This window comes from Engystomops pustulosus, chromosome 10 (genome assembly GCF_040894005.1).
Source record: "Engystomops pustulosus chromosome 10, aEngPut4.maternal, whole genome shotgun sequence".
NCBI lineage: Eukaryota > Metazoa > Chordata > Amphibia > Anura > Leptodactylidae > Engystomops > Engystomops pustulosus.
The window spans coordinates 76,321,738-76,348,694 of record NC_092420.1 but is presented as its reverse complement, the minus strand read 5'-3'; the positions used below and the strand labels follow the sequence as shown (position 1 = coordinate 76,348,694).

General features: G+C 41.6%; 2 protein-coding genes across 11 annotated transcripts in view; one reads left to right on the top strand and one right to left on the bottom strand.

Annotated features, from left to right (window-relative positions):
• The window catches only part of RALGPS2 (Ral GEF with PH domain and SH3 binding motif 2), a 111,359-nt gene that overhangs the window by 61,454 nt on the left and 22,948 nt on the right, over nucleotides 1–26,957 (top strand). For all 8 annotated transcript variants that reach the window (XM_072127786.1, XM_072127787.1, XM_072127788.1 and 5 more), the window contains exons 9-10: nucleotides 24,732–24,869; nucleotides 26,001–26,091. In XM_072127786.1, the coding sequence (XP_071983887.1) occupies nucleotides 24,732–24,869; nucleotides 26,001–26,091 (229 nt within the window). The remainder of the gene's footprint in view (nucleotides 1–24,731; nucleotides 24,870–26,000; nucleotides 26,092–26,957) is intronic.
• On the bottom strand, nucleotides 3,333–19,005 carry ANGPTL1 (angiopoietin like 1). Of its 3 annotated transcripts, none has more exons than XM_072127524.1 (5): nucleotides 18,919–19,005; nucleotides 12,018–12,867; nucleotides 5,687–5,880; nucleotides 4,109–4,379; nucleotides 3,333–4,033 (listed from the first exon to the last, which is right to left on the bottom strand). In XM_072127524.1, exons 2-5 carry the CDS (start codon nucleotides 12,832–12,834, stop codon nucleotides 3,846–3,848), a joined length of 1,470 nt encoding a protein of 489 aa, XP_071983625.1. In that variant the 5' UTR covers nucleotides 12,835–12,867; nucleotides 18,919–19,005; the 3' UTR covers nucleotides 3,333–3,845. The 3 variants fall into 3 exon arrangements, with proteins under 3 accessions (XP_071983625.1, XP_071983624.1, XP_071983626.1); XM_072127523.1 differs by lacking the exon at nucleotides 18,919–19,005 and adding an exon at nucleotides 18,067–18,261; XM_072127525.1 differs by lacking the exon at nucleotides 18,919–19,005 and adding an exon at nucleotides 18,097–18,255.

Genomic DNA, 26,957 nt, shown 5'->3' with positions numbered 1-26,957 from the left:
GTCAGGCTCCAGGTGATCTCTCACTTATGGGTGCACTCGCATCCTTTTAAAATGTTTTTACCTTTGCTCTATGGATGTTTGTTCTATGTTCATGTTGGTAACTTAAATAAAAATTTTGTCTTTTGGCTACTTAACACATGCTTATTCTTCATTATTCAGGCTGTTTTGTATGTGTTTAGCCCTTGATAGGGTTCTCATATTGTGTTTAGATCCCAAACTTTTCTATATGCTGCATGAAAAGGTAACCTCCCAGCAACCCTTCTGGATCATTAGCATAATTGTAATACTTGATTTTGGATTTGGATAACAAACATAAGGAGATTTTGCGCTGCTTTGAATAAGTGTCCCTGGTTTATCATGTTGAATAGAGATGAGTGGACTCGGAACTTTCCTTTTCGGATTTGGGTGGACCCCGTGTGACCCAGACCTATTGCTGGATTGGCCGCCAAACCTTTATCCTAACCGGGAAGCTCGGGTCCGCTCATTTCTAATTCTGCATTCTGATGGTAGATTTGCGTTAATGAATAGATGGGAAAATTCCACTGCGTTTCCTTACATCTGCCGTCAATGTATATTCATGGCGTCTCCATAGAAATCACCTTTCATTGATATACCAGTTTTTGGAAATATCTATGCATTGAATGCATATTAATGAGAGGCATTGCCCGAGGTCTTGGATGTCCTTAGGAAAGGATTTTGGTTGTTGAAGACTTTATGGAATTAGGGAAGCATTGGAGACCATAAGCTTGTATCGTATTGTAATTATACATATTTTTCATGTCCTTGAGCCACGTCTTGCTTCTGCTGTATGTCTGCGATGTCCGTGCCTCGTTACATAAGGCTTATTCTTACGATTACTTGTGCCTGTTCTGCATTCCTGATGTTTACAGCGATGATGTAAAGCAGAATGGGGAAATCAGGGATCCCGCGCTCTCCGGAGCTTATCCCATTCCTTGGTGGTTGAGTCACACTCGCTCTTGCTTTGTACACATGGCAGCTGTGTTAGCGGATACACTGTCCATCTTCCTTGTTGTGGTTGATTTGTTACTTCCGAAATTGCTTCCCAAGGCAATAGAAATGCATATTTCAGCTGCATTTAAAAACCCTTAAGCCAAATACCCCCCCCCCCCATTATTTAGCTGATTTTATATACGTTCGTAGTAGCCCAAGATTTTCTTTAACTTGCACAAAATGACTGCATTTTCCTATTTCTGCATGAACATGATAAATAAGTAGCAGACCTTAGTTTGGAGTTGCACAAAACAATACAAAATTCTCTAAGAAAGATGGAGACTACAGAAGGAACCCTGTACTATGTGAGCGTATGACTACATTATGGCAATGTTAGGGAGCTATGAAACCACCGGTAGGTTAATCTGAGCTGCAATGTCAAATTTAATACACAACTGTAAAGTCTAAAAACTTTTGCCTAATTCTGCACTTAGCAAAATTAAGCAATTCTATAATTTACTATAATCGAGTATCTTAAGCTGTATAAGAGATAGCAGAGGTTTTACCTTGCCCCTCCATTTGCCATGCTTTCTGGTTGCCATGGGAAACCGTATATTACAGCTAGAGATGACAAGAGGCTTGTACGACCTGTAGAGATGTCACACGCATGTGATTCGTCACATGCATCAGGTCAGCCAATTACAAACATGCTGTCCTGCATCATTTGAAAGTCCTTAGTCTGATGCGAAGGACCTTCAGTGATATCACAAGCATGTGACACATCACATGCTTCTGGTCGGCCAATTACAAACATGTTGTCTTGCATCATTTGAAAGTCGTAAGTGTTCTGGCAAGAGACATGCTGTCATATTGTGGCTTCATTGTCCTGAGCTGATGTCACAACCTGGAAGTGCCCACCTACAGTAGGAATAGCTGAATATATATCAGATATATCCCAGGCTAGGAAGAAGCCAGCAGCATGATACAGGTATCATTGGGATTTTAATCAAAGGTTCTTTCCGACTGTGCTAACACTATTTGTGTCAGAAATTTTACTCTTACATTTAAGGGTACGACTAGATTTCATTGTTCTACAAATTTTAACCCGGGAGCTGGTTAGAAGAGTCTGTTTCGGCATTGACCGCTGTTCCGTTAGTTTTGTGTTCTGTCACTTTTCAATGTTGCTATAGATATTACACCTCTGTAGGATGAAGTTTTATGGGTACATCATACAGTTTTCATAAGCTGGAGGTCCATATTACAGCCAGTTGGCACTATTACTTTTTTCAACAGTTAATTGGGGAAATACTGAGCTTTGTCAGTGGATTAATTTGGAGAAATGTTTTCTGAGTGTACCTGTTATTAACTCTATACTAGTCTCACATTCTGGGTCCTCCAGGTCACCACTTTAGGGAATGTTTTGCATTTCACAGATTTGCTTCCAAAATTTCTGTGGCTCTTATTTGAATGATACAAATGTGATGTCTGGTTATCCCTTTCCATAGTAAAGGAAGAAATACGAACCACTTGATCACCAGATCAAGGATTGAAATCCAAGCACACTGACATACTGGTGTGTGCCCCCTCTGGCAGGATCTGCACTTCTTTTAGCTTCGTATGCCCTTTTTTTTATTTTTACAAAAAAATATGCAAATGAGCCTAAGGGTTTTTTTCTTTTCTTTTAAATTTCAAATTTTCTTTGCTTAAGCTACTTGTCACAAAAATTTATCCTCAGGAGCAGTGAAGTGGGTTGAGACTTACCTCTTACTGTCTTAAGTGGAGTCTGTCACATGCTGCCCATAGTTCGAACAAGTGAATCTTCTCATCTGGGGATAGTGTGTGTACAAACCCTACTATGCGTTTCCTAGTCTGGTAGCTTTCATCACATGGAGGAGCATGGAATAAGTAGTAGAAACCAGCAGTGAAATAGTTAAATGAAGTGTATGGCCTGTGAAGTGTGAGCACGCAGAGTTAACAGCTTCCCTGCTGTGAAGATAGTGTCCAGGGAGTGCATTCAGAGGAGTCTATGACACCTCTTCAGATGTAAAGAGACAGACAAAGTAATGCAGAATCACAGACTAGGATAGAGACTAGTGGGGGAGCAGGAGTGTCCTTTTACTGTGCGTAAACAGAGCTGCAGGAATGAGGCTTTCTTGCCAGCTTTACAGAGCAGCATCACATGACAGCGCCCCCCTTCCTCCTCCAGAGACTACACCCCAGCAGTTATAATCTGTCCATCTTCACATGGATAATCTGCACAGATTATCCATGGATCATCCATGTCTACTTCAATCCCTACTGCCAGGTATTTTCCAACACTTATCTTATTCCATGGACTTTAGGTTTCTATGATTATTAATCACTAAAAACAAAAAAAAAAATAAGCAGGATAATTTATATTTGACACATTCTGTCATCTGTATGCGGCGACACAGAGATGTATTTATGCACTTGTTCTGTCCACGGTCATCATAGATGCCCTGGTGAGAGTCCTGCAGGACATTGTGATGGGATCGGACACTTCTCAGTTCATGAAGACGGGCTGACAGCGGGGAGATTTAAATAACACGTTATTCACACACTGCGTTACTGTGTACCTGAATCGGATATGTTGTACATCTTCTTATATTGTGTAGGCCTCCTGAGATACTCGCAGGTCATTGCCGGCGGAGCACCAGAAGCCGTGTCGTACCTTCTTACCTTTTTACATAAATCCCATAAAATATTGTTGCCAGGAATACATAGTAACCTTTAAATGGAGGGATGTCCAGCGTTCCTCTTATTAACATGTACAGTTTATGGATGAAGGCGAATACAACGTTTTCGAGGTCTTCACGACCGAAAACCTTTGCTATGAACAGAGCTCTGTTCTCCATTGTCTCTCTTTTTTTGCTTCACTCTATTGGTCTTATCAACATTTGGACCTTTTTGAGAGAATAGGAGCCGCCCCTGTACTCTGCCCAGTAGATGCCATCCTGATGTTTACTCCGGTAGATCCCTCCTCTGTACCACACACCGTTGAGATTGGCGTGAGCGCAGGCATTGTACCACCACCCTCCTTTATGGAAATGCGCGCAGTTACCTGGAAAAGCAGGAATTATTTTTAGTACGTTACTCCGTTTCTGGTTATGACGATAGAATAACTTAATTATCTTACCTGAATATGTATCCCGGTCTCTATCCAGTGTGGTGAACTGCTTGCCGTTGTGCCAGACCATGGAATCCCCTGCGTTCCCTTGATACGTTCCCAGCCGCAGCCTGTAGTAGTCGCTCTCCGGCTCCAGGCGGAAGCTGCTGTATTCTGCGTAGACTTTTTTACTGTTCCAGTCCTCCAGCTCTATCAGCAGCTTGTAGTTATCTTGGTTAGTTAGCTGGTAGATGTTCTCGAGCCCCAGCCAGTACTCCGAATCAATGTTTCCGAAGCCTTTCTGTATAGAGAAACCCTTTGATTAGTGCCTTATGTTTCTAGTGTGCCCTACTGTAGAAATCATTCATATGCTATTCTATTTCTTCTGCTGACTGCTTCCCCTATGTGTCCCATGTAAATGCAATGGCTGTTAGTCTTCTCTTCTGAATTCCCGTACAGTTGAATGGAGGAGCAGCAGTGTGAGTGCGCAACTTATCACTCCATTTACTGTATATAGAGCATTTGACGTCTTTTGTAGTTATTGAGGATCCTATTGGTTGGGTCCCTGCTGATCAGACTGAGATGAGGTTTAAAGAAAATCTACCATTTTGATTTGATGCATTATGAAGCAAACATGCCTTGAGAATGTTGTAGCTACACTGATGCAGAAACATATCTTGTTTAATCTCTGAGCTGTGTGGTTTTGCTGAAAAAACTATTATAACATACAGGAGTCATGCAGCATCCAGCCCCCTCATGAATACGCTGCACCGCTATGAGCTTGGTCCGGCGATTCTAGTGTACATCGCGGCAGTGTCTGCTAGCGTGTATCGGAGGTTTCCAATAACGCTCACAGTATAACACTGCTACATCTTTTGTAGCGCCAGGAGCTGCTTACATTAGCTGCTTACAGCTAGGAGCTGACGGAGCTTCATTATCATTTTATAATGTTTTTCAGCAAAACCACTCAGCTTAGTGATTAAACAAGATATGTTTCTGCATCAGTGGAGCTACAGCATTCTCAAGGTATGTTTGGTTCATAAAGAAAATCTACAGAGCACAGAGAAGCTGTTTTATATAATGAAGACTATTACAAAGTTTATCACCTGCAATATTCAGTGGTATAATAAAGAATTGCTTACAAAGGAAGGAAAGCCTACAAAGGCTTGGTTACGCTTAAATGGGGAGATTAATCACTGCTTCTACGACTGTTTTCTGATGTAGAAACAGTGAAATGAGCGCAAATTGTTGCGCAATGCAAGAATCTGCGAATGAAACGTTTTTCCGCGGGCTGCTGCGCCCCTATAAAGCAGCATCACCCTACGGATACAATCTATCCGACGGGACAGGAAAGGCGTAGCCTCTATCATACCCCGGCGCTATGATAATTCTCCCCCAAAGTGTGTAGGGAGTTGGTCAACTTCATGTAAGTACTGTAGGTTACGATTATTCTAATAATTGGCAATCATCTAAAAAACCAGCAGTCTGTAATGGTGATATTTGGTGTGGGCTATTATACTGTACATATAATGAATGTTAAACAATTTGATCATTAGAAAATGAATGTACCGATATCGATCCCATAAAAAAAAAACCTCATAACCTCACCTTATAAGTCTCCCAATTCCTAAAAAAGTTGGCTGATCCATCGCTCCTCCTCTGTATGACGGCCCAGCCGCCAGGGTCCAGGCTGTTCTCGCACCATAGCTGCATGTGACTATTGGCATTTTTAGGTTTTATCAAGTAAATTCCTGTGCTGGAAAATCCCGAGTCTTTTGCATGTTTGCAATCCCTGAACGGTCCTGTGGAGAGTCAATTCACAATGTGTCACCCAAAGCTGTTTGTTGGGGAATGGCTGTTTGTTGAGTCATTTTTGGCTTTCATGGATAGGACATGTTAATATTCTCATCCTGTAGAGCTCAGTGTCTTGTCGGTGGCTCGATGTTTTTTTACTGATCATGTATAGCCTGAGAAGAGTCACTTTTGGAGCCTGTAGCGGAAGCATTGCTTCAGACCGAACCCATCTTCGGTTCTGTAGTACCTAGAACCATGCTTTTCTAGGAATGTTAAAGGAAACCTACCATTTGATTTGATGCATTATGAAGCAAACATACCTTGAGAATGCTATAGCTACACTGTTGCAGGATCATATCTTGGTTAATCCCTGAGCTGAGTGGTTTTGCTGAAAAAAACAATAACATTCAGGACCTTGGGAAAGCTGGGTCAGCATGGCTGCCAAGATAATCACATTACACACAGGAGCTTGGAATTACAAATGGAGGTTAGTCAAGACATAACTAATCAACCTGAGCTGGATCACTCATACACAGCAGTTGGGGGATGGTGCAGCAATTGATTATTCTGTCTGGCAGGGAAAACAGTGATTGCATCATCCTCTCCTCTAGAGAAAAACTCACGTGCTAGGACGAGCGTGTAACCAATCGCTGAAGGAGCCATAGAAATAACAAAGCTTCAATATCATAATGCTATATCTGGTTTTTCAGTAAAACTCGGCTCCGGTATTAACCAAGATATGATCCTGCATCAGAGTAGCTACAGCAGTCTCAAGGTATGTTTGCATCAAAATGCATCAAATCAAATGGTAGGTTTCCTTTAAAGATTCAAAACTCTTCTTTCAGAAAACATCCGACTTGCTGTTCTTTGAGCTACCAAACTGGAGATACAGACTATTGAAGACATAAATGAGAGCTGCAGATGAGGTAGAGCCGGTACATGAAGTTGAGATTCTTATCTTTTATATGACACCTACAGCATGTTTCCAAGTATTTGAGCCAAAGCTGAGGGCGTCTGAAGTGAAACTGCTCCTCCAGCTTCTAAAAGTGACTCATCTCGTGTAAAAAGTGACACTTCTCTTTTTTTTTTTTTTTTTTTTTTTTTATAACCTTGTAGAAGGAAAGAGATTTTTACATAAGAGGGATTGTTAGAAAGGACATTTCATATCCTATATATACATGTGCTTGTATTTAAGTAGGGTAAATCTGCTGACTGGGTCACTTTAAAAGAGGGGACTGTAGAATTGATAAAATATGCAGAACTTTTTTTTCCTGGCTGAGCAGCGATTCCCGTACCTGGCCTGTGTGAGCAGCCTTCCCCTGGGCGAGCATAGCATTGGGTAATTTGTTGTTTAGTCGCGGCTTTGCGTACGCCATCACAATGAGAACAGAGACTTGTGTTTGTTAGGCAGGAGCCTTTGTGGAGCACACTCTCTGTGCGGCCCCTCAGGATCCCCAGGATGACTCTATTCATATTGACGTGGCATACTTCATTCCTTCGGATAAAGCTTATTTCTTTTTTCTTTTTTTTTACATTTTTTTGTTATGTCTTTCCTGCAAGTGGAAAACCGACTCTATTTGCTAATGAGAGATGACATTTTATTAGAGGGGTAACGATGGTTCTGTATAGATCATTGCAAATTGAGGACGTTCCATATTGTTTGTTTCACAAGCCCCTGATGTGCCTGGCAGCATGTGGGACGTATTAGATGCACTTAATCATTGTCATTGCTACAATAGGGAGGGCTCAGGACTGGTCTTACCCTGAGAACCCTACAAGCGAAAGTAAGAAGGCCACCCAGAAGGTACATTGTTACAGGAAGATCCCATGGATTTTATGGCCTCCATAATATGTGAAAGCAATCAGATCCCGCTTTTCCCATTCGCATTCAGTGTTTGGGAAAAGTGTATGTGTTTAACCATTTAATTTTACCTTATTGCAAGTTTTCAAGGGAACTTGTTAAATTGTTCCTGCAATCTTGATCTTGGACATCATGTTAGACAGTAGGAGGAGCTGCAGAGCGTCCTACTGGGAATACATAGTCTGACTATTAAGCTCCTCTTGGTCCATAACATGCTGCCTGCAGATAGGACACAATGCACAATCTGCTCAGTTCCTCCTGCTCTATAACATGCTGCCTGTCTGATTATTAAGCTCCTCTTGGTCTTTAATATGCTGCCTGCAGATAGGACACTATGTACAATCTGCTCAGCTTATTCTACTCTATAACATGCTGCAGTTATGCCACCTCTACTGCAAGTGGGCGTGAAGAGGTAGTGCAAGCATTGTCAAAATGACCCAGTGAGGGGCAATAGTGCAAGGTATAGATGTGGTAATGTTCAGGTGCAGGCTATGGCACTATTCAACACCAGACGAGACCTTGCATTGAACTGCCCTGCCATCTGGGGCGAACCAGCCACCAGATTTATCATGTGGCAGGTGGGAACATCATACACTGGGGCACATCATGCCAGCGTGTGATAAATGTGTCCCTATGTCTAATATACTCAGCTCCTCCTGCTCTATAACATGCTACCTGCAGATAGGACATCCTAACGCGTTTCCCGAAAGTGCATTATCTGACCGGAATGCACATCTGCCGCGATTCACTAAGATTGGCGCCCGATATCCTGCGTGTGTCGCTTCCCCGCTCAGGTCCGCCGTAGTTCACCTTCTTCTTCTTCCCGATGTATGCAAGTGCTTGGTCTTGCGACACAATTGGAAAGTTAAATCCCACGCATTGCTGTCGCATGAAAGTCAGCAAAACTGCGCCACAATCCGATCGCGTGCAACACAATCCCCTGTTAAATACCTGGCACAGCGGCGCAAATCCCGAAAACGTTGACAAATCTGATGAAAGTGCTACTGCGGACCCTTAGTAAATAAGCCCCAATGTACAATCTGCTCAGCTTCTCCTGCTCTATAATATGCTGCCTGCTGATAGGACACTGTACGAATCTGTTAAGCTCCTCCTGCTCTAGAACATATTCAATGTTTACACATTACAATTAACTTTGTATCTGTTTTGTACTAATATTGTAAGTTTAAAAGTAACAGTTTATTATAATGTGAGAGTGGGAAAAAACCGTTTTACAGTAGAAAATTGAAATGGATCGATTTGGTTCAACTCCACACCATGTCAATGTTAATGGTTACCAGTTTTTCTGCACACTTTGCATAAATCAATGGCACAAGAGGATATAAGGCACTGCTGCACTCACTACACTTGGGATATACGTGATATTTGTTTGGCTTCAATGAGATGCTCCAATTTCTAGCATGTAGCATCCACAGGTTTTTGGTGTGGATCAAATATTCCTGGCCTGAACCGAGGCCAGCTGGAGCATTAGCTATTTTTATACATGTTCAGATGTAGCCGTTCGGTTCAGATTCAAACTCCCATTTCCTGGTGGCAGGACATCACGATGGGACATTGCTAAATTTAGTTGCTCCTCTTTCCTGCCTCTTTTGTTAGGTGCAGTCCCGTCCTACATTAGAGTTATGTTTTGTGGTGACGCACGCTCACATCTGGCTGTAATCTATGTGACGTGTTGCAAAACTGCATCGGGGCTAAACTACAGCTTCCTATCTGTCGGCTTCTGTGTCCAGACCCATCATAACAAAGCCATGCTCTGCTACTGCCATGGCGGCTGCATAATCCTAGTGACTGGGATGTCACTGACGTCCTCAGGCGGAGAACATTTTCCTTACTAGGACATAATGATTAGAAAGAATGTGACATTGATACTCGGCTGTTTATGGAATCTTGTCTTGGAAACTAGAGGAATTATCCCTGTTCTGCCAAGTCTTTATGACTATAAATTAAATAGTAAGGATTGGATTTTTGTGGACTTAAAGCAAAGCTGTCACATTAAAAAGTTAAGCAGGGATAGAACAGGGAAAAGATTCAGTACAAACTCATTCATTTGACTCTTTGTTCACTGTGTGCTAAGGAGTCCAGTGGGCGGTCCTATCAAGTGCATGAAAGCTGTGGTTAAAAGTTGGGATAAGGAAAACTAAGTTTAGATCAGACATGACTTCCAAGAAGCCTAGTGATGTGATGGTATAATAACCAAACCAATATATCTATTCCATAAGGAGCAGTAATGTAGAAGTCAAGCCTGCAGTGAATATGAACATTACATGTTGTTTTACATCACTTTAGCTCCTAGTACCGTTGCTTGTTGACATTGCTACTTGAATGTAAAATGTTTAACAAAATGCATGCAATATAATTTGCATTGTTTGTAGGCAGCTTGTTATAGAGCAGGAGGAGTTGAACAGATTGTATAGTGTGTCCTATATGCATGCAGTAGGAGCTAAGCAGATTGTACATGGTGTTTGGTATTCAGGCAGTATACTAGAGAGCAGGAGGAGCTGTGCAGGTTGTACATAGTGTCCTATTTGCAGGCAGCATGTTATAGAACAGGAGGAGATTGTATGTTATCCACAGCATTTCATATATAGCAATCTACTTTGCAAATCTTGCTGTAATACATGATCCCTAAATATCAAAAATCGTGGATTAAATATGTACATTGGGTAATGCCTTATACATGGGCTGTGGACGAAACGCCATTGAATAAATCCCTCTGCAGAGCTTTGGTTCTTTACATAAATACACTAAGTTTTTAATTGGAGGAGGGGTCTAGTAAGAGTCTGAACTGGATTTTTTAGGGATCTGTAGGGTGAGTCCTGTGTGTTTTATGCTTTTAACCCCTTCAGTCCCTGCAAACCCTTCAAGTAATATTGCAGCAGTTTTATTACTTAAAGGTCGTGTGAATGACCTCCTCCTTACAGGTGCATGTACTTGTCTAGTTGCTGGGTTAGCAATGCATCTGATATTAATTATACAGCAGAGAAAGCGTTGAGTAAATACTTTTTTTTTTTTTTTTTTTTTTTTAGAAATACTTTCCACGATGGAGAAACTTTGTGGAAACCATTTCCGGCTTTACTTGGGTTTATCATTCTTGGCCTGTTTATTTTGGACGGGTTACAGCTATTAAGTGACCTAACGTTCTATTGAAAACTTGCAGCATTGTCAGGGCTTCGCACAACGCTTATGTCGGGGACACTCCGCAAAACTCTCCTTCCGTTTGTAACATGGGTGGGATTGCAGCCATGAGACCCCCACTAATGTGACCTATAACACATAAGATTGCATTTTATATGTGACTGAATGGCAGCAGTGGACCAACTAGACTATAATGGGGCTGAATTTGTGAAAGGAGCAGCTAATGAAACCCCCTACATATTTTATTTTAGGCTCTGCTCGCATATACTTCACATCTTCTCTCCTTGCAATATTAAAATGATCCTATTGCCAGGTTTTACCCCATTTAAACTTGGAGCGCCCCTCAGGTAGGGTAAGAAATGTCCTTTCTAGAAGTTCCTCTTCAGTAAAATCTCGCCCATTTACCTATTATAAAAACCCTCCAAAGTCATATGCAAATGAGCAGAGAAGAGTCATATTTAATAATGATAATCTTTACAAATCATATTTAACTTGAGATGAGTCCAGTTTAGAGACTGCAGGGTGCTAGAGATAAAAATCCAATTCCTGCCCTTTTTTAACTTCTGTATCTCCACGTCTATACCTTTCTGTGCCACAAACAAAGATTTGTTATCTTTCATATGACCCCAAACATATTTGTAGGTACTATAGAACCAAAAAAAGGACATGTTTGAAGTATCCCTCCTTGTGCAACCTCTAAACTTAACTCATCTCATGTAAATCTGACTCTTCTTTTCTCATTTTCACATGGGATTTTTTAATAGGTGTAACGGTGAGATTTTCTGTACAACAGGGAATTCCATAATTATGTTGTATCCTACCACCTGTAGGTGCTTCTGATGAGGTAAAATCTGGTGCAAGTGTCCCTTTAAAGGGAGCAAGATACCAGAAGGCTTATAATCATTAGAACATTTATCAAAGTAGTATATTTTTTTTTTCCGTCCCACTCTCATTTTGAGTTACTTACCTACTCTTAGGAAAACCTCAACTTGACCCTTTGTCTGTTTGGGCCACAACGAGGACAGTCGAGGACAATAATAAGACTGGCAAAGGTGTATCCTTGAGATCTTGTTTATGTATCGTTCTCAAGAACGGTCTATAACCCGAGTACCCCTCCGATATTGACCTTACCTTCATTGATGATGGTAACAGGAGGCACTCTGAAGGGGCTGGCGGTGGGTGCCGGACCTTGTGGTGGCTGCCTGCTGTCTCTAACCCGTGGGTATCCTGTATCCCTCTGAATCTCATTACTGCCCCCTAGTCCTGGTGTGTACTGCTGGCTGTTGGGGATGTGTTGCGGCACCACTTGAACTAATGGCGGCGATCCATGGGGATCCCTCCTGGAGAAGACTCGCAGGCACTGTTCTTCCAGCTGTGAGATGATGGCGGACTGGTTATTGACCACATCGATCAGGGAGGCATACTTTGTCTCCAGCTCTTTGTAGCGCGTGGCGGCTCGGAGCATCTCTGCCGTTACGTTGAGGATTTTGTTTTCCAGGTGAGCGATTTCAAGCGTATTATCCCTTTTCCGGATGATCTCGTGTAGGAGCTGCATGTAGAGCTGCGTTACGCGTGAGTTCATATTGCGGCTTTCTTTCCGCAGTAATTTTACCTCGTTAACAATGTTTCCGTCGACATCTACCACCACTTGTAACATCTCCGTCTCTCTCCTTTGCTTAGCCAAAGCGTCTTTAAGGTTTTCCAGATCCATTCTCGTTACCTGATCCTTACTTGGAGCAGATGCTTTGGTGTTGACACATATTGGCCCAGTGATTCTCTGCTGGGGGACCATGAACGTGTAACCGCACCGCTTGCCATCGTTGGCATCTCCACTGTCCACAGCTCGGGGAACCCTTTTGGAAGTCCCTTTCCGGCTTTGAATGTCACTTGTTATATAAGGCACCAGAGATATTAGTAACACCCCTAAGGTCCATAAGCTTTTTTCCATCTTCACCCAGGGGCAAAGCGGTTTTCCAAGGAACTAAAACAGAAAAGGTAAAGTTACTTATTTTGGCTGCAGTAACCCCTCTCACTATTGTGTAATGTTGGATATTTCGGCAGAATTCTCCCAAGGAAATTTTATGAGCTGCTGTTTAAACTTTATTACTTATAAAAACTCAAGAGAATTTCATTGTCAAAGAAGGTTTTTCAGTTACATATTAATATTTATGTTACATATTTCGTGTTGCAGGGTACCACCTTCAGTCAGTCATTTTTTGGGGGTGGCTTCCTACATTTGTGTCAACAGTACTGTGCAAAAGTCAACCATTATTCATTAGCTATTAAAAATATTGTAAGGAGCAATAATGTGTAATATTTATGCATGTTAAATAAATTCGTCCTGTATTTACTCGCTCTGGCGAAAAAAAGGTTACAGAGAACCTGTATGTGTAGTTTGTATCCTCTGCTTTTTAACAATGGCCATTTGGGCTGCGTTCACACGTTCCTTCATGTTTGTATTTTGAACGGGGAGGGGCTTAGCCCGATCGCACATGCATTTCAACACAAAACGCATGCAAAACACTGGGTAATGATTACCCATCGCAAGTGTTTCAACTGGAAATATGGAAATATGAATATATGGAATCAGGTCGAAATTCTTTCCGCTCCATTTGGGTTGCGTTTCAAACTGCACAAACACGGCCCCTACTCGCCAAAGCTTTCATGTCTTCTCGGTGACAATTGGAGAATTTACCAGTGCCAGATCCTTTTAATGGTATCACATTGAGAACCACAGATCAGAGCTTACTGAAATTCAATGTGTCCATTCTTTGGTGGGATAATTTATCTATCCTGTGTTGCCTGTTACTTTTATCCATAGAATAGGTCATCAATATAAGATCAGTGGGCGTCCAACGCTCTGGCTCCCAATGGTAATCTGTTTTATAGTGGTTGCACCGTGAATTACAGCTGATCGCTTGTTGAATAGGAGCTTAGTTGAGCTGCATTTCCCAGTTTCGCCTGCTACATAGCTGGATAGTTGATCGCTCCATTTTTTTTGTGGTGCATATAGGTGCTAAAAGTCAGAAATGAGGCGTGGGGATTTATCTATACACAAATAACGTATCGTATCAGGATCCAAGGAATAATTCCTTTAGGAAATCCAGGAAACAAACGGGTCTCGATTCTTATTGTAACCATGTGTGAGCTCCACCCTCCAGCCCTGTGATTGCTTCTGGTTCCTGCAGCACTAATTGCTTGTATAGTTTGGCCGGAGATTTATCCGAGGACATGGGTGGGCAGCCTGCGTCCTCCTGTGTGCCAACTTCTGCTCTTGTTTGAATTCTGTTGAGTATTAAGTCATCAATTCCAAGTTTGTTCTATAAACAGGAACGTGCTCTGCAGGTATAGAGCCGTCTTGGAAGGAAGTTTGCTATGAAAAAGCAGTCCATTTTATTTTTCTGTGTTTATGCAGTTTACAAGCCAAGCTATTTGTATATTGCTTATGTGATGCTTTGATGGCAGCTTACAGATGCGGATTACATTCTATCGTGTCGGGTTGTGAGATGACATGTGCATAGGATATCTTCCCCCATATATTGTATAATTTCTACCTACATAAAAGGTTTCCCTGCATTGTGGGTTTCCTGGACCCTCCTTACACTTACGGCGCAACTTTGTAAAAAGCAGTGAGAAAGCCACCAATCTTAACTAGAGCTGAAGCCCTAAGATTGCGGTTACACGGTGTGTTCTTGGACCGTTCTTGGTGCGTTTTTAAACGTACTAAAGACACATGCTTTTTTGCCTGTTTGCCATGCGTTTGGCTGGTTTTAATCTGTTTTTCTTCATTTGTGGAAGTGTAAGCAGCTGTATTATCATTTTCACAGCTGCTAAAACTTCTACAAATTAAGAAAAACGGATTCAAACCGGCCAAACACATGGTAAACATGCAAAACCGCAGGCGTTATTAGTGCGTTTTAGAAAGCACCGTGTGATTGCACCCTATGGTCAACCCCATTATGATCATATAGTGATGCATATCCTACCCATAAGCCAAAGTGCCATACAACTCACAATACATATGATAGGTCAGTAGTTTTCGCAGGGGGCCTGACTGCTTGGTCTTTCACCAAACGCAAGAAAGGTTTTTACTATGACTGAAAGAATGAAAAGTTAAAGCTTATATTTAAAGGGGTTGAAAAACATGGGTGACTACCTTACAAAAACAGCACCATATCTCACCATGAAACTCAGCTGCATAGAGATGAATGGAGCTGGGCTACAGTACCAGCACAAAACATGTTCAGGTGTGGTGCTGTTTTTGGAAAAAAGCAGCCATGTTTTTCACCTGCCAAACAAATCTGCACCCATTACACTTCTATGGGACTGCGGGAAGTCCAAAAAAAAGTGAATGGAGCACTGGTAAAGATATGGACCAGCGATTTATCGCATGGAACAATAGGGGGCCCTTGTGGGCAGTAATGCTCTTGCCCCCAACAAATCAGATGTTACTGTCAATGGTCAATATTATACTGTCAACATGAAGTCACTACTAAAATCACCTTGTAAAAAAAGAAGACCATTGGTGACGGGAGGTGAGGGGCAAGTATAAGTTCTTAGTTATTTAAAATCAGCCCCTGCCAATAGGTCAAAATATTTGACCAATATTTCTACTAAGTCAATGAAGTGGTCACACATGCCCAAGCCCTCCACATACTCATCATGTATTAGCGCCAGTGCACCTCCCCCTATTTATAATAATGTATCAATTGTCCTTTATTTATTTGTATCTGCAACATATTGTCTCAATTCTGAAACCGTTTCTAGAAATCTTCACTTATAATCAGATAAAATGCACAATTATGGGTAAGAAATCTCCTTTATTACTGATGTGCCCTGATAGCCGAGCTCTACTAGTGATGTAGAATAAATGACCTGAGGTTTTGATAGAAGATCTTATAGATTTATATTCTACTTCTACCGCAAAATAAATTCTCTCTCTCCTTGAATTTCTCGCATATGTTTTAATGTATAATATCTCTGCATTTTTTATGTTTTTGTAATTTCCTGCCCCTTTCTTTGCACCACAAGGACATAGTAAAGCTGATTTATTTGCATCCTTCTCTGTACGTGCACATTTTAGAAGAGCGAGATTACGGCCCAGACTCTTTGATGTGAACCCAGATCAGCATCTGTTTCCATTGTAATCTCTTTTGGCCATCCTGCTTAAGACCACCCCATCCCCCCCGTTGTCATAACTTCTTAACCCACTTCCATTCCCGCAGATACAGAAAGTGCTAGATAAGCCAAAAAAAAAAAAAACGGGTGACAATCCCTTCATTTTTCTCCATATCCTTCCAAAATTAACAAAGTAATCATTCCCATATGGTATAACAGAGTCCCCTGTATGTGGTTAGTGTAAGACAGTGGAGTGGAATAGTCATTTGTTAGCCCTTCATACCGGTGTCACTCTAAATATAAAAACCTACACATCAGGACTGGTATTTTAACCCCCGCATGACACATGCACGTGTATCTGCGTAGTGTAGTGCACAATGAGTAGTGTATGTTCACATGTTTTGGCAAAGAGAAGGATTTCCATTATAAGACCATTGGAGGATATGCGGTATATAGATTTGTAGTATATATGCAGCATACAAGTTTTAAAACCAATAATGTGCCCAATTCTGTAAGATATTAAACAAACTTGAAGAGACTTTCCCCTATTCACAGGATAATCTGATCTCTGGGTGCTTGGCTGTGGTTGCACCCAGTAATCAGAAGAATGGGGTCCACTGGCAAAGGGGATATATGTCAGGGGGCTTAAACTGGTGGGCCTGAAAGTGCCTCTGATAAATAGATTTTGGGTCTGTGTGCCAAACCAGCAGTCCATACACTTCTATAGGACTTCTAGGGCAGCTTTCCTAAAAAGTTGTAAACCTAGATCTCCCCAGAAACACAAGTGAAAGTTATGGACAAAGGTGATAAGGAACTGTTCATAAGATCCTGTCTCGATACCCCACAATACTGCTAGGGACTATATAACCCTAGCTTAAATTTTTAATGTTTAGGGCTACAAAACCAGTCTTTTTTTTACTTTTGTGGTTCAGTGAATATTGTTGGTTTTCTCTCTCCCATGACAGAACCACTTTAGAAATGTTTGAGGAATTATGAGACGCGACATGTCAAGGCATAAAGAAGTCATGTGAGAGCAGAGTGACTGACAGGTGACACATCAGTGTGGCTTTCTCTAGCAGTAACAGAAGCTCAGTGTTGAGTGAATCTACTGGGAACCAACATGTGCGCAAGGGAGTCCTTCAATAAACAACACGGACCTGTACAGGAGACAGAACCGTGACATTATACATCCATTTATAGCACATAGACGTCTGTTATAGACAACTGGTAGCACATCGTAACGTCCCAACGATTCTCCTTACTCCTATCCTATGGCTCACATGAGGGTTTTGTTAAGCAGATGTCGATACATATTTGGAATATTGTTGGATATCTGTTGGATTTGATATATTTGATTATAATGGACTCGGTGATCTCATGGAACTACTTATGTCACAACTTCTTAAAGCCAAAAAGCTCAGAAAAGTGTAATGCAGATCAAAATGATAGGGTTTGGCGGGGTGACAACATCTGTAGCACATATAAGGCTATAGGTTGGGGGATGTAGGGAAGGCTAGCGTAGGAGTGCCAAAAGACATGATAAAACTGTATATTATGTAATGATTTAGAGTAGGTTGCAGCTACTAGGGAACTGCAGATACCTAACAGCATGTCATTTAGGGACTTGTAGTGCAGAACGGCTGCCAAAGTGGACTGTGACCTGATAAAATCCAGACAGTTAACCCTAATCTGCTACTTGTCCGGGTAGATTTTATTGGAGCAGTCCAGTTCTGTATAGACAGAAAAGCCATTTGTAATTTACTATGTTGCGCATAACCTTACACTCGACACCAAAATTAAAGTTACGTCTTGGGGAGAGTTAAAATAACATTCCTGGTTGGGGGTTTTTTACCCGTGTATTGCTGTAATAACTCTCATGGCTGCTCCATTGAGCCTTCTATTGCGTTGCTGTTGGTGAAGGGGTTAACAGCTTCCAGATGTGCCTGTATGGTAAGTATCCAAGACCTTTTTTTTTTTTATTATTTTTGCTAGAAACCTTCTTTTCGCTCATTTAAACATTTCAAGTGTTGTAAAAACAAGAAGACGCTTGTGTAAAACCAACCTTTTCGGAGCCAGCTGGGGTCTGCTTTACCTCTTTCCTGCAAAGCTTTAGAGAAGGGGAGCGGAGGGGGACTTTATCACAATTCTTCAGTCTGCTGCTTCATTTCTTTCCATCTCTAAGGCAAGGATGAGAGCGAAATGCGTTGTGCTGCAGTTGTCTCGCTCCGGCAAGGCTCTGCACATCGTTGTACTGGAGCGTTGGGAAGGAGGGATTCGTGAACTGTCATAGGGTTTGGTCACGGAGCCAGCTGGCACTCCTCGAGTCTTCAGCACAACAGACACGTTTAGACCCATTCCATCGCATTTAAATCCCTTTATTTATCTCAGCGCAACATTTCGGACTTGAGTGTTTATCCACTTTACAGTTATGTGAGCAAAAGGGACCCCTGAGGTCTTCCACGGCTAATGAGTTGTGGACTTCAGGAGAAGACCTCGAATAATAACCTGCCAGATTTGGACAGTAAAGATCTTATATTGAGAGCACCCTCCTAATTTTACATGAATATTTTGCATGGATGACTCCAAACAAGGTTTCTTCTACTCTTGACTTTGATCCATGTTTGCAGAAACCTTTTAATCCGTTCCCAGCTTTAAGTATTAATTCCAAAACCCCAAATTTTGGTAATCTTGTATCAATCCATTGTGAGCTGCGTTGCGTTCTCCTCCTGAAAGCTTCCCGTGGTCCTGCCGGCTCTCATTTCCAGGAGCTCCGCACATGTGGCTATAGTTAGTGTGAGATGAAATCTCCCAGTGTTTGTTTATGGTGTTCCTTCACTATACCTCGTAGGTCTACAGCGAGCACATCGTGAATTAAATAAATTGTTCCTATTAAAAGAAGAAGCAAATCACTTACCTCCTGCTCTCTTCTGTGCCGGAACTGAGTGTTGAGCGGAGTTTGCTCTGCGTTATGTTCCTTGTTTAGATAGGGAGGGATAGAAGTCTTATGTAATGTGCCTCCGTATTAAAATCTATGTAACCTGAGCTCCACACCATGCAGGGGTCTCGCTGACCTTTTTTCGTTCTTATTTTTTTTTTTCTTGGCTACAATAAGAAGCTGTTATAAGTGAGGGCTGTGTTAAACTTTTAATGTAGCGAATGAACTTTTACATTCATTATTCCTATAATAACGATGCATTTTTTACATCTGTCCATTGTAGAATTGTACTAGTGAATTTAGAAGTTCACTTTTATACTTTGCAGGATGTCAGGATATTGTCTATGATAATTTGACAATACATTGGTATCTACTCCAAAAGGAGAATTTTGGGGCTCATTCTTTGATGTGTATCCAACGATAGAAGAAGTTTGTTAGTTCTCAACGCTTCTAAGGTTCTTTTACAGCAGAATTGTAGTTTTCCATTAATCTCCATATACCATAGAAATCATCACCTGTGAGGTCTAACATAGAATAACAGTAGGACTTAGTGGTACCACAAGTAAAACATAACTTTTTATTTACTTCTAAGGTTTTGTTCACATTTTTGTCACAGAATACACCCGGATCTTCCTCCATAAGTTACATACAAACCCAACTCAAGTTGATGGTCCATGGGTGCAGTTGATGTTCCTTGAGTGAAAGGTCCAACATTGATTAACAGTCTTTACCAAGATGGCGATGTGAACAGAACCTAAGCCAGTGATGGTGAACCTTTTAGAGACCGAGTGCCCAAACTACAACAAAGACCCGCTTATTTATCGCAAAGTGCCAACACAGAAATGTAATTTGTGATTTATACTCCCTGCTCTGTCACAGTTTTCATTGATACCAGCCCCTGAGGACACCAATAAAGCAGAAAACAGTCCCAGGTAGAGCTGTCACTTTAAAATAGCTCTGTGCACAGCAAGTCCTGGTCTGTCTGGGACTGCAGGAAGATACCTGGAGTCATCTCTGGTGATGGCCTGAGTGCCCACAGAATGGGCTCCGAGTGCCACCTCTGGCACCAGTGCCATAGGTTAGCCATCACTGACCTAAGCCATGTATCTACTTGTTATATGGTGAAACAGTGAAAGATTATTTAGATACTTATATTTAGGTTTTTCCCCCTCAAATCTTAGCCATCGGTCCTGCAGACCAATCCTTTCTGAAATATACTATGATTACCATCAAAATCCATCATGATAAATCTAGGACACTTGCTCATAGATCCAGGCACCGTGACTGTGGTAATGTTATATTTGTTATCCATGGATTCCTGCCTTCTAAAAATCAACTCAAATTATGCTAATGAATTGATCCGGGGTGTTACCAAAGCCCCTCCATGCTGTATCTTCACAGGTAGAGTTGAGTGGACCTTACATCCCTCTGGCCAATCATAGCCATGGCTAGTTACTAAGGGCATCTGTTTGCCTTATTGGCTGTTCAGCAGTTTCAGACGGCCAAACCTGAACTTAAACATCCGGTCCACTCATCTCTGTTCACAGGCTGTTACACTGTTTGCCCCACTGCCTGATATAATCTCACGGCAAGCAGAATAAGTTTCAGCACAAAGGGAAATGTTCCTGCACAGTGTACAGCCTGTGAAGCTACAGCAGGGAGGGGCTCTGGTAACACCCGCAGGAGCACTTGTGTCTCATTAGCTTAACCTTTAGAAGTAGATTTTTTTTTAGAAGGAATGAGGTCATGGATAACAAATTTTAATAAGATTACTACAGTCGCAATGCCTGGATCTATGAGTGCGGAAAGTGTTTCCCGATTTACCATGGTAGATTTCCTTTAAAATAGAACTGTATGTATGGTCAAGGTTATTTCCAAAGCTGAATGCGTTTCACACCCATAGCAGTAGTGGTCCTCCTAGACAATTATGGGGTCCTCATGAAAGCGATGCAAAAATAGGTCTCCCGATGGCCTCGGTTTGCACTAAAAGATAGCTCATTTTTTGGGGTCACTCTTAGTAGATATGGAAAGAACATGGTGAAGTTATTCAGATATGAGTATGACCATTAAATATTGTCATAGAAAATCCAACACTAAAAACATGACGGATAATTATTTAGGACCTCACGGAGGTCCATGAAAAGCCATAGGCCACATTGACGGCAGCCAAAAAATGACAATTGTCCATCAGTAAATTCAGTTTATACATGGGTATAAGACTGGGGCTGTCCAGTGGGTGACAATCATTATAGTGAGTGACAGTAAAGGCTGTCGTCACTCGGGATCCATCAGCTTTTGGGTTAACGTAGTTCCTAAATAGTTGCGTACAATTATAAAAGGCTTCATACAAGAGAAAATCTCAAAGACGGACTGAGTATATTTTCTTTTTACGTTCGGCTAATTGCTCTGACAGAAGAGTCTGTTTATTGGTTTTATGCCTTTAAAGCCCTGCATGTGCAAAGCGCATTACCCGAAAAAAGTGCGCATATACGTATTCGGAATACTTTTTCCACCGCTCCGGCTTTATATTCCCAGGCACGGCTTGTTTGATTTCTGGGGCTCGCGTCATCTGTTTAATTCATCTTAAAACTACAGTAAAAGATGTATTGATTGAGGAGCCGGCCAGAAAATTGCACGGAGGAAACAGAACTCAACATATATTTCCGCTGATGATTAACCACATGTTTTAGTGGACACAGAGACTTGTGGTCAGCGCTCAGAAGGCCCCTGCTGTGCAAACATGACATCGGACGGCTCCAGCGTTTACAGTATGAATATAGGGAATTTTAACTCCTTCTCCCTCAATTTGTTTTTTGTTTTTTTTGCTCAGTAGCTTGTAAGAAGGGAAGCAAATAATAATAATCTTTATGTATATAGCGCCATCAAATTCCGTAGCGCTTTACAAATCATAGGTGACGTATACAAATATAATATTACATTACAGAGTACAAACAGTCATATGGAACAATAGGAGTGAGGGCCCTGATCACAAGAGCTTACAGACTGCGGATGAGGGGGTGACACGAGCCTACAGTCTATGAGGATGAGGGGGTGACACAAGAGCTTACAGTCTGAGGAGAAGGGGGTGACACAAGAGCTTACAATCTATGAGGATGAGGGGGTGACACAAGAGCTTACAGTCTATGAGGATGAGGGGGTGACGCAAGAGCTTACAGTCTATGAGGAGAAGGGGGTGACACAAGAGCTTACAATCTATGAGGATGAGGGGGTGACACAAGAGCTTACAGTCTATGAGGATGAGGGGGTGACACAAGAGCTTACACTCTATGAGGATGAGGGGGACACAAGAGCTTACAGTCTATGAGGATGAGGGGGTGACACAAGAGCTTCCAGTCTATGAGGATGAGGGGAGTGACACAAGAGCTTCCAGTCTATGAGGATGAGGGGAGTGACACAAGAGCTTCCAGTCTATGAGGATGAGGGGAGTGACACAAGAGCTTCCAGTCTGAGGATGAGGGGGTGACACAAGAGCTTCCAGTCTATGAGGATGAGGGGGTGACACAAGAGCTTCCAGTCTGAGGATGAGGGGGTGACACAAGAGCTTACAGTCTATGAGGATGAGGGGGTGACACAAGTGCTTACAGTCTACGAGGATGAAGGGGTGACACAAGAGGTTGTATAATGGTCCAGCCATTCTTTATAAGGGTACAATATAAAATAATATAATAGTAAATAATTTAATAAATACACTGCTGCTTGAACCAGCCATCAGCCGCCATCTTATTTATAAGGTCCAAGGTGAAAGTGACTGCAGAGAAGCCTGGAGCCTTGGTATATATCCGATGTTTGCTGGGTAACAGATGGGAGATAGGACACAGGATGGATTAGTAAAGGAGAGTTGACATTTCATGCAGTTAGTGAGTGTGATAGGTCTGCCTAAAGAGATGGGTTTTAAGAGCACAGTTGAAGCTTTGGAGGGTGGGTATTAGTCTGAGAGTCCGGGGAAGGGCATTCCAGAGAATTGGTGCAACTCGGGAGAAGTCCTGGAGACATGAGTGAGAGGTTCAAATTAAGGTAAAGATTAATCTAATATCACTGGCAGATGGAAGAGCACGGGAAGGGTGATAGACTGAGAAGAGAGATTGAGGTGCAGCATTATGCAGAACTTGTGGATGAGGGTTATTATTTTAAAGTGAATACTGAAGGAGACCGGCAGCCAGTGCAGTGACTGGCACAGACTGGAGGCATCCGTGTAGCGTTTGGTCTGAAAGACGAACCTGGCTGCTGCATTAATAAATTGTAGAGGAGAAAGTTTTAGTGAGCGGAAGACCAATTAGCAAATGGCTTATTCTGCTATGATCTAGTAGTAGACAGCAAATGTAAGATTTCTAAACTCACGCCTCACCCCGCATGTTTGCATATGGAGGAAGTTACTGGCTGCTATTGAGATTGAACCCCTAGAAATCAAAATTTGCTAACCAAATGGCAAGAAGTGATGTGGCTGTGCTCAAATACATGAAATGAACCTGTGTGTATAGGTCAGGATGTCGATGGGGAACGGATTAGAAGTGCTCATGTTTGTCCTGACACTGGGGTCAGGTATAGATAGCTATAGATAGATATATCTATATATAGAGATATAATGAGAGATGTATATATAGAGAGAGACTGACAGATATAATGAGAGATATATAGAGAGAGAGAGATTATATAGGGAGGGATGGATATGAATAGATAAATATTCTATAAATACATACCGTAGTTCTTTCCATCTACCTGTTACATTTTTTTAAGATAACCCATTTTGTAGGTTATAAAGAAATAACTATTTGGTGAATGATGAGACCCATTAAATTGTTACATGAGATACAAGTGCTGTATCCACATCATGTCCCTGCACAATTTTGTGCAGTTAATTGTCCTAATTTTTTGTCAGCGTATAATGTTTTTATGCTTTCAGTCACTTTTATAAATGCTGCAGGCAATTCATAATGACCTCAGCGCGGAAAACCTCAGCGCCTGACGTACATGGCAGTGATTTCAGCTACATGGGATTCAGGATAATTGATTGAGGTAGTTAAAATTTGGGTGACCCATGGATTTTCTAGATTGCTGTGATTTCTCATTGGAAGAAGGAATAATATTTTTTACGGTACAATATATTTACTTACGCCGTATATATTTCCAAGTATTTGGCACCAAATGAGCTCTTGAATGTTACGGTTATTGGACTGTTATGAATTACCTGGATATTAAAGCAGCTCTCTACCTAGAAGACGCAATTTGACTACACATTAGGCACCTCCAATCTGCTCTTGGTGGCCATGTTGCTTTTTCAGCTCCCTCATCTACTGTCCCAAAGTTTCTTTCTAACTTTCCCACTATGTTGAGTAGGAAAAGCTGTCATTTACACTTGCACCCTATAAAGTCACCATAATTAGACTGGGGTGCACAAGGTGCGTTAGGTGGCTAATATTAAAGGGGTTTTCCAGGAATCCTAGAAAGTAATTTGCCTAGCTCCTCCCCCTTCTTCCCGCGTCACACTGATACTTGTGACGTTCCTGGATGTAAGTGCTGGGGCTCATGGCACCCACTATGGCCAATCAATGGCCTCCTCCGAGTATGGACGTCACTTGATATTAGGAAGTAAAGATAAGATTCTGCTTTATATCTCTCAATCAAATGCATCAGCATTACATAGGTCTACAAAGATGCCGTACGTATTACTGATGAGGATAAAGCACTTGGGAAGCAATAGAAAACATAATGGTGTAGCTATATAATGCATCTGAATGTATTATAACATTCCTGTCCCTCTCATGTCTTCCCAGGTATTTACCTCTCGGACCTCACCTACATAGATTCTGCGTATCCATCTACAGGCAGCATCCTGGAGAATGAACAAAGATCCAACCTGATGAATAACATCCTGAGGATAATCTCTGACCTGCAGCAGTCCTGTGAATATGGTGAGACTACATTGAGAGACTGAGCTGGTGCTGATAATATAAAAGCAACATAAAAGCGTAAAAGGCGTCTCCTCTCTTTTTGCACATTATGAACAGAGGGTTAATGGACACATTTCTATTTATAGCTGTGTTTTTTACTGAGCGACAATAGGGGTGCATGAACCTTCCACTGCACTACATAATAATACTATATTTTTCGGACTATAAGGCACACAAAAAATCCTTTGATTTTCTCAGAAATCAAAGGTGCGTCTTATGGTCCAGTGCTCCCTATATATGAACCGTACTTAGACAACAGCTGCCTTGAACTGTGCACAGGTCTGCCACCTGCTGGTCATTCATCCTTATAATCCGGTGCGCCTTATATATGAACCTAGACGTTTTAGCAGGCTTTTATTGATGATGCGCCTTATAGTACGAAAAATTGTGGGATGCTCTAAAAGATGTTGTATGTCAGGTGTGGAAGTATAACAAGTTGCTTGGACCTATGCACTGCTGTACAGGTTACAGATCCACTACAGCAGTTATTCAGTCTTGCAAACAGTGCTCCAAGTCCAGCTACAAGCCTGGAATATAAATGATTTTTGCTCACAGTGCTGCTACTGTTTACAACACACACAAAAGGGCTTCTACCTAGTGCTCAATCAGCACTAACGAAATCATACCAAGGGGAGATTATCATGTAAAACCGTTCTAGTTGCCCATGAAAACTAATCAGAGTTCAGCTTTCATTTTATAAACAGCTCTGCAAAAATGAAAGCTGAGCTCTGATTGGTTGCAATGGGCAACTAGAACCGTTCTGCCCTGAGAATTCTGATAAATCTTCCCTTATAGCTATAGGAAACCCATTGAGCAAAATATGGTTGTGATAACCTTTGTCCAAAATATTCCAGTGCCAGTTGGATTCCCTGTTATCACTATATACAGTATACAATGGCCTATTCAGAATGAGCTCAGCTGTCAGATCCTCTTGTCGTCCTATGTAGCCTCCTCTCATTTCTATAGCCGCATTCCCACTAAAAAAGTTGTAATGATGTGTACAATGTTACGGCCCTTAAGGCAACATCTTTTCATTTCCTTTTTCTTCCGTGGTTGTAAGTACATTAACTAAACAGTCTTGTCTCCTTCCAGACATCCCTTTATTGCCGCATGTCCAGAAATACCTGAACTCCGTGCGTTACATTGAGGAGCTTCAGAAATTTGTAGAGGACGATAATTATAAGTAAGTTTTCCATCTGACATGTGTTGTAGCTTTTACCTCTCACTTTGTACAGTCTTACAAACATCTATCATTAATTTAGGGGTTGGCTTTACCTCATGGTTTTTTTTTTTTGTTTTTTTGTAATGTCTGAGAAGGGGGGCGGGCAGGATATTCGGTAGTTTACCAATATAAATCTATTCAACTTTCTGCACCTCTGGCTGATGAGGTAAAAGACATAAAGCTTCATTTTACATTATCAATAAAGACATTCCTTACCTTAAAATGGCTGCAGATGGAGGGTCATGTGATCTTTGTTCATGGACAGAGAGATCACATGACCCTCCATCTGCAGCCATTTTAAGGTCAGGAATGAATGGCTCATGAGGTAAGAGGCTTCACTTTCCATATAAAGAAAGCAGATCAGAACGATAAATAGACGTGTATTGGTAAATTGCCTAATATCCTTTCCCAAGCACGTTACTAAAAATCATGTGGTAAAGTGGCCAACCCCTTAAAAAACTTCACTTATATTACCCTAAACTCAACATCAAAAACAAACTGTTGGAACTGAATCAAACTTTGTGTGTGAGTTACATAATATATCTCTGTGATATGTTATGTATGTTGGGAAAACTGTGACATAGGGTGAAGCACTTTTACACCTGTTTGTGACCAGGCCCATTGTCCAATCAGACCACAGGGGTAATTACTAACATATCTGAGACATAACCGTGTGCTGAGTTGTGCAGTAACCCTACAAATCGCATATTGGTTATTTTGTGATTTGTCTAAATTTATGCTGCAGTACAACCCTGATTATTATCTGCTGCAGCAGACTGAATGTGTTCCAGTGGACTGGAGCCCCTCGCTCTCCTCTACTCACAAGG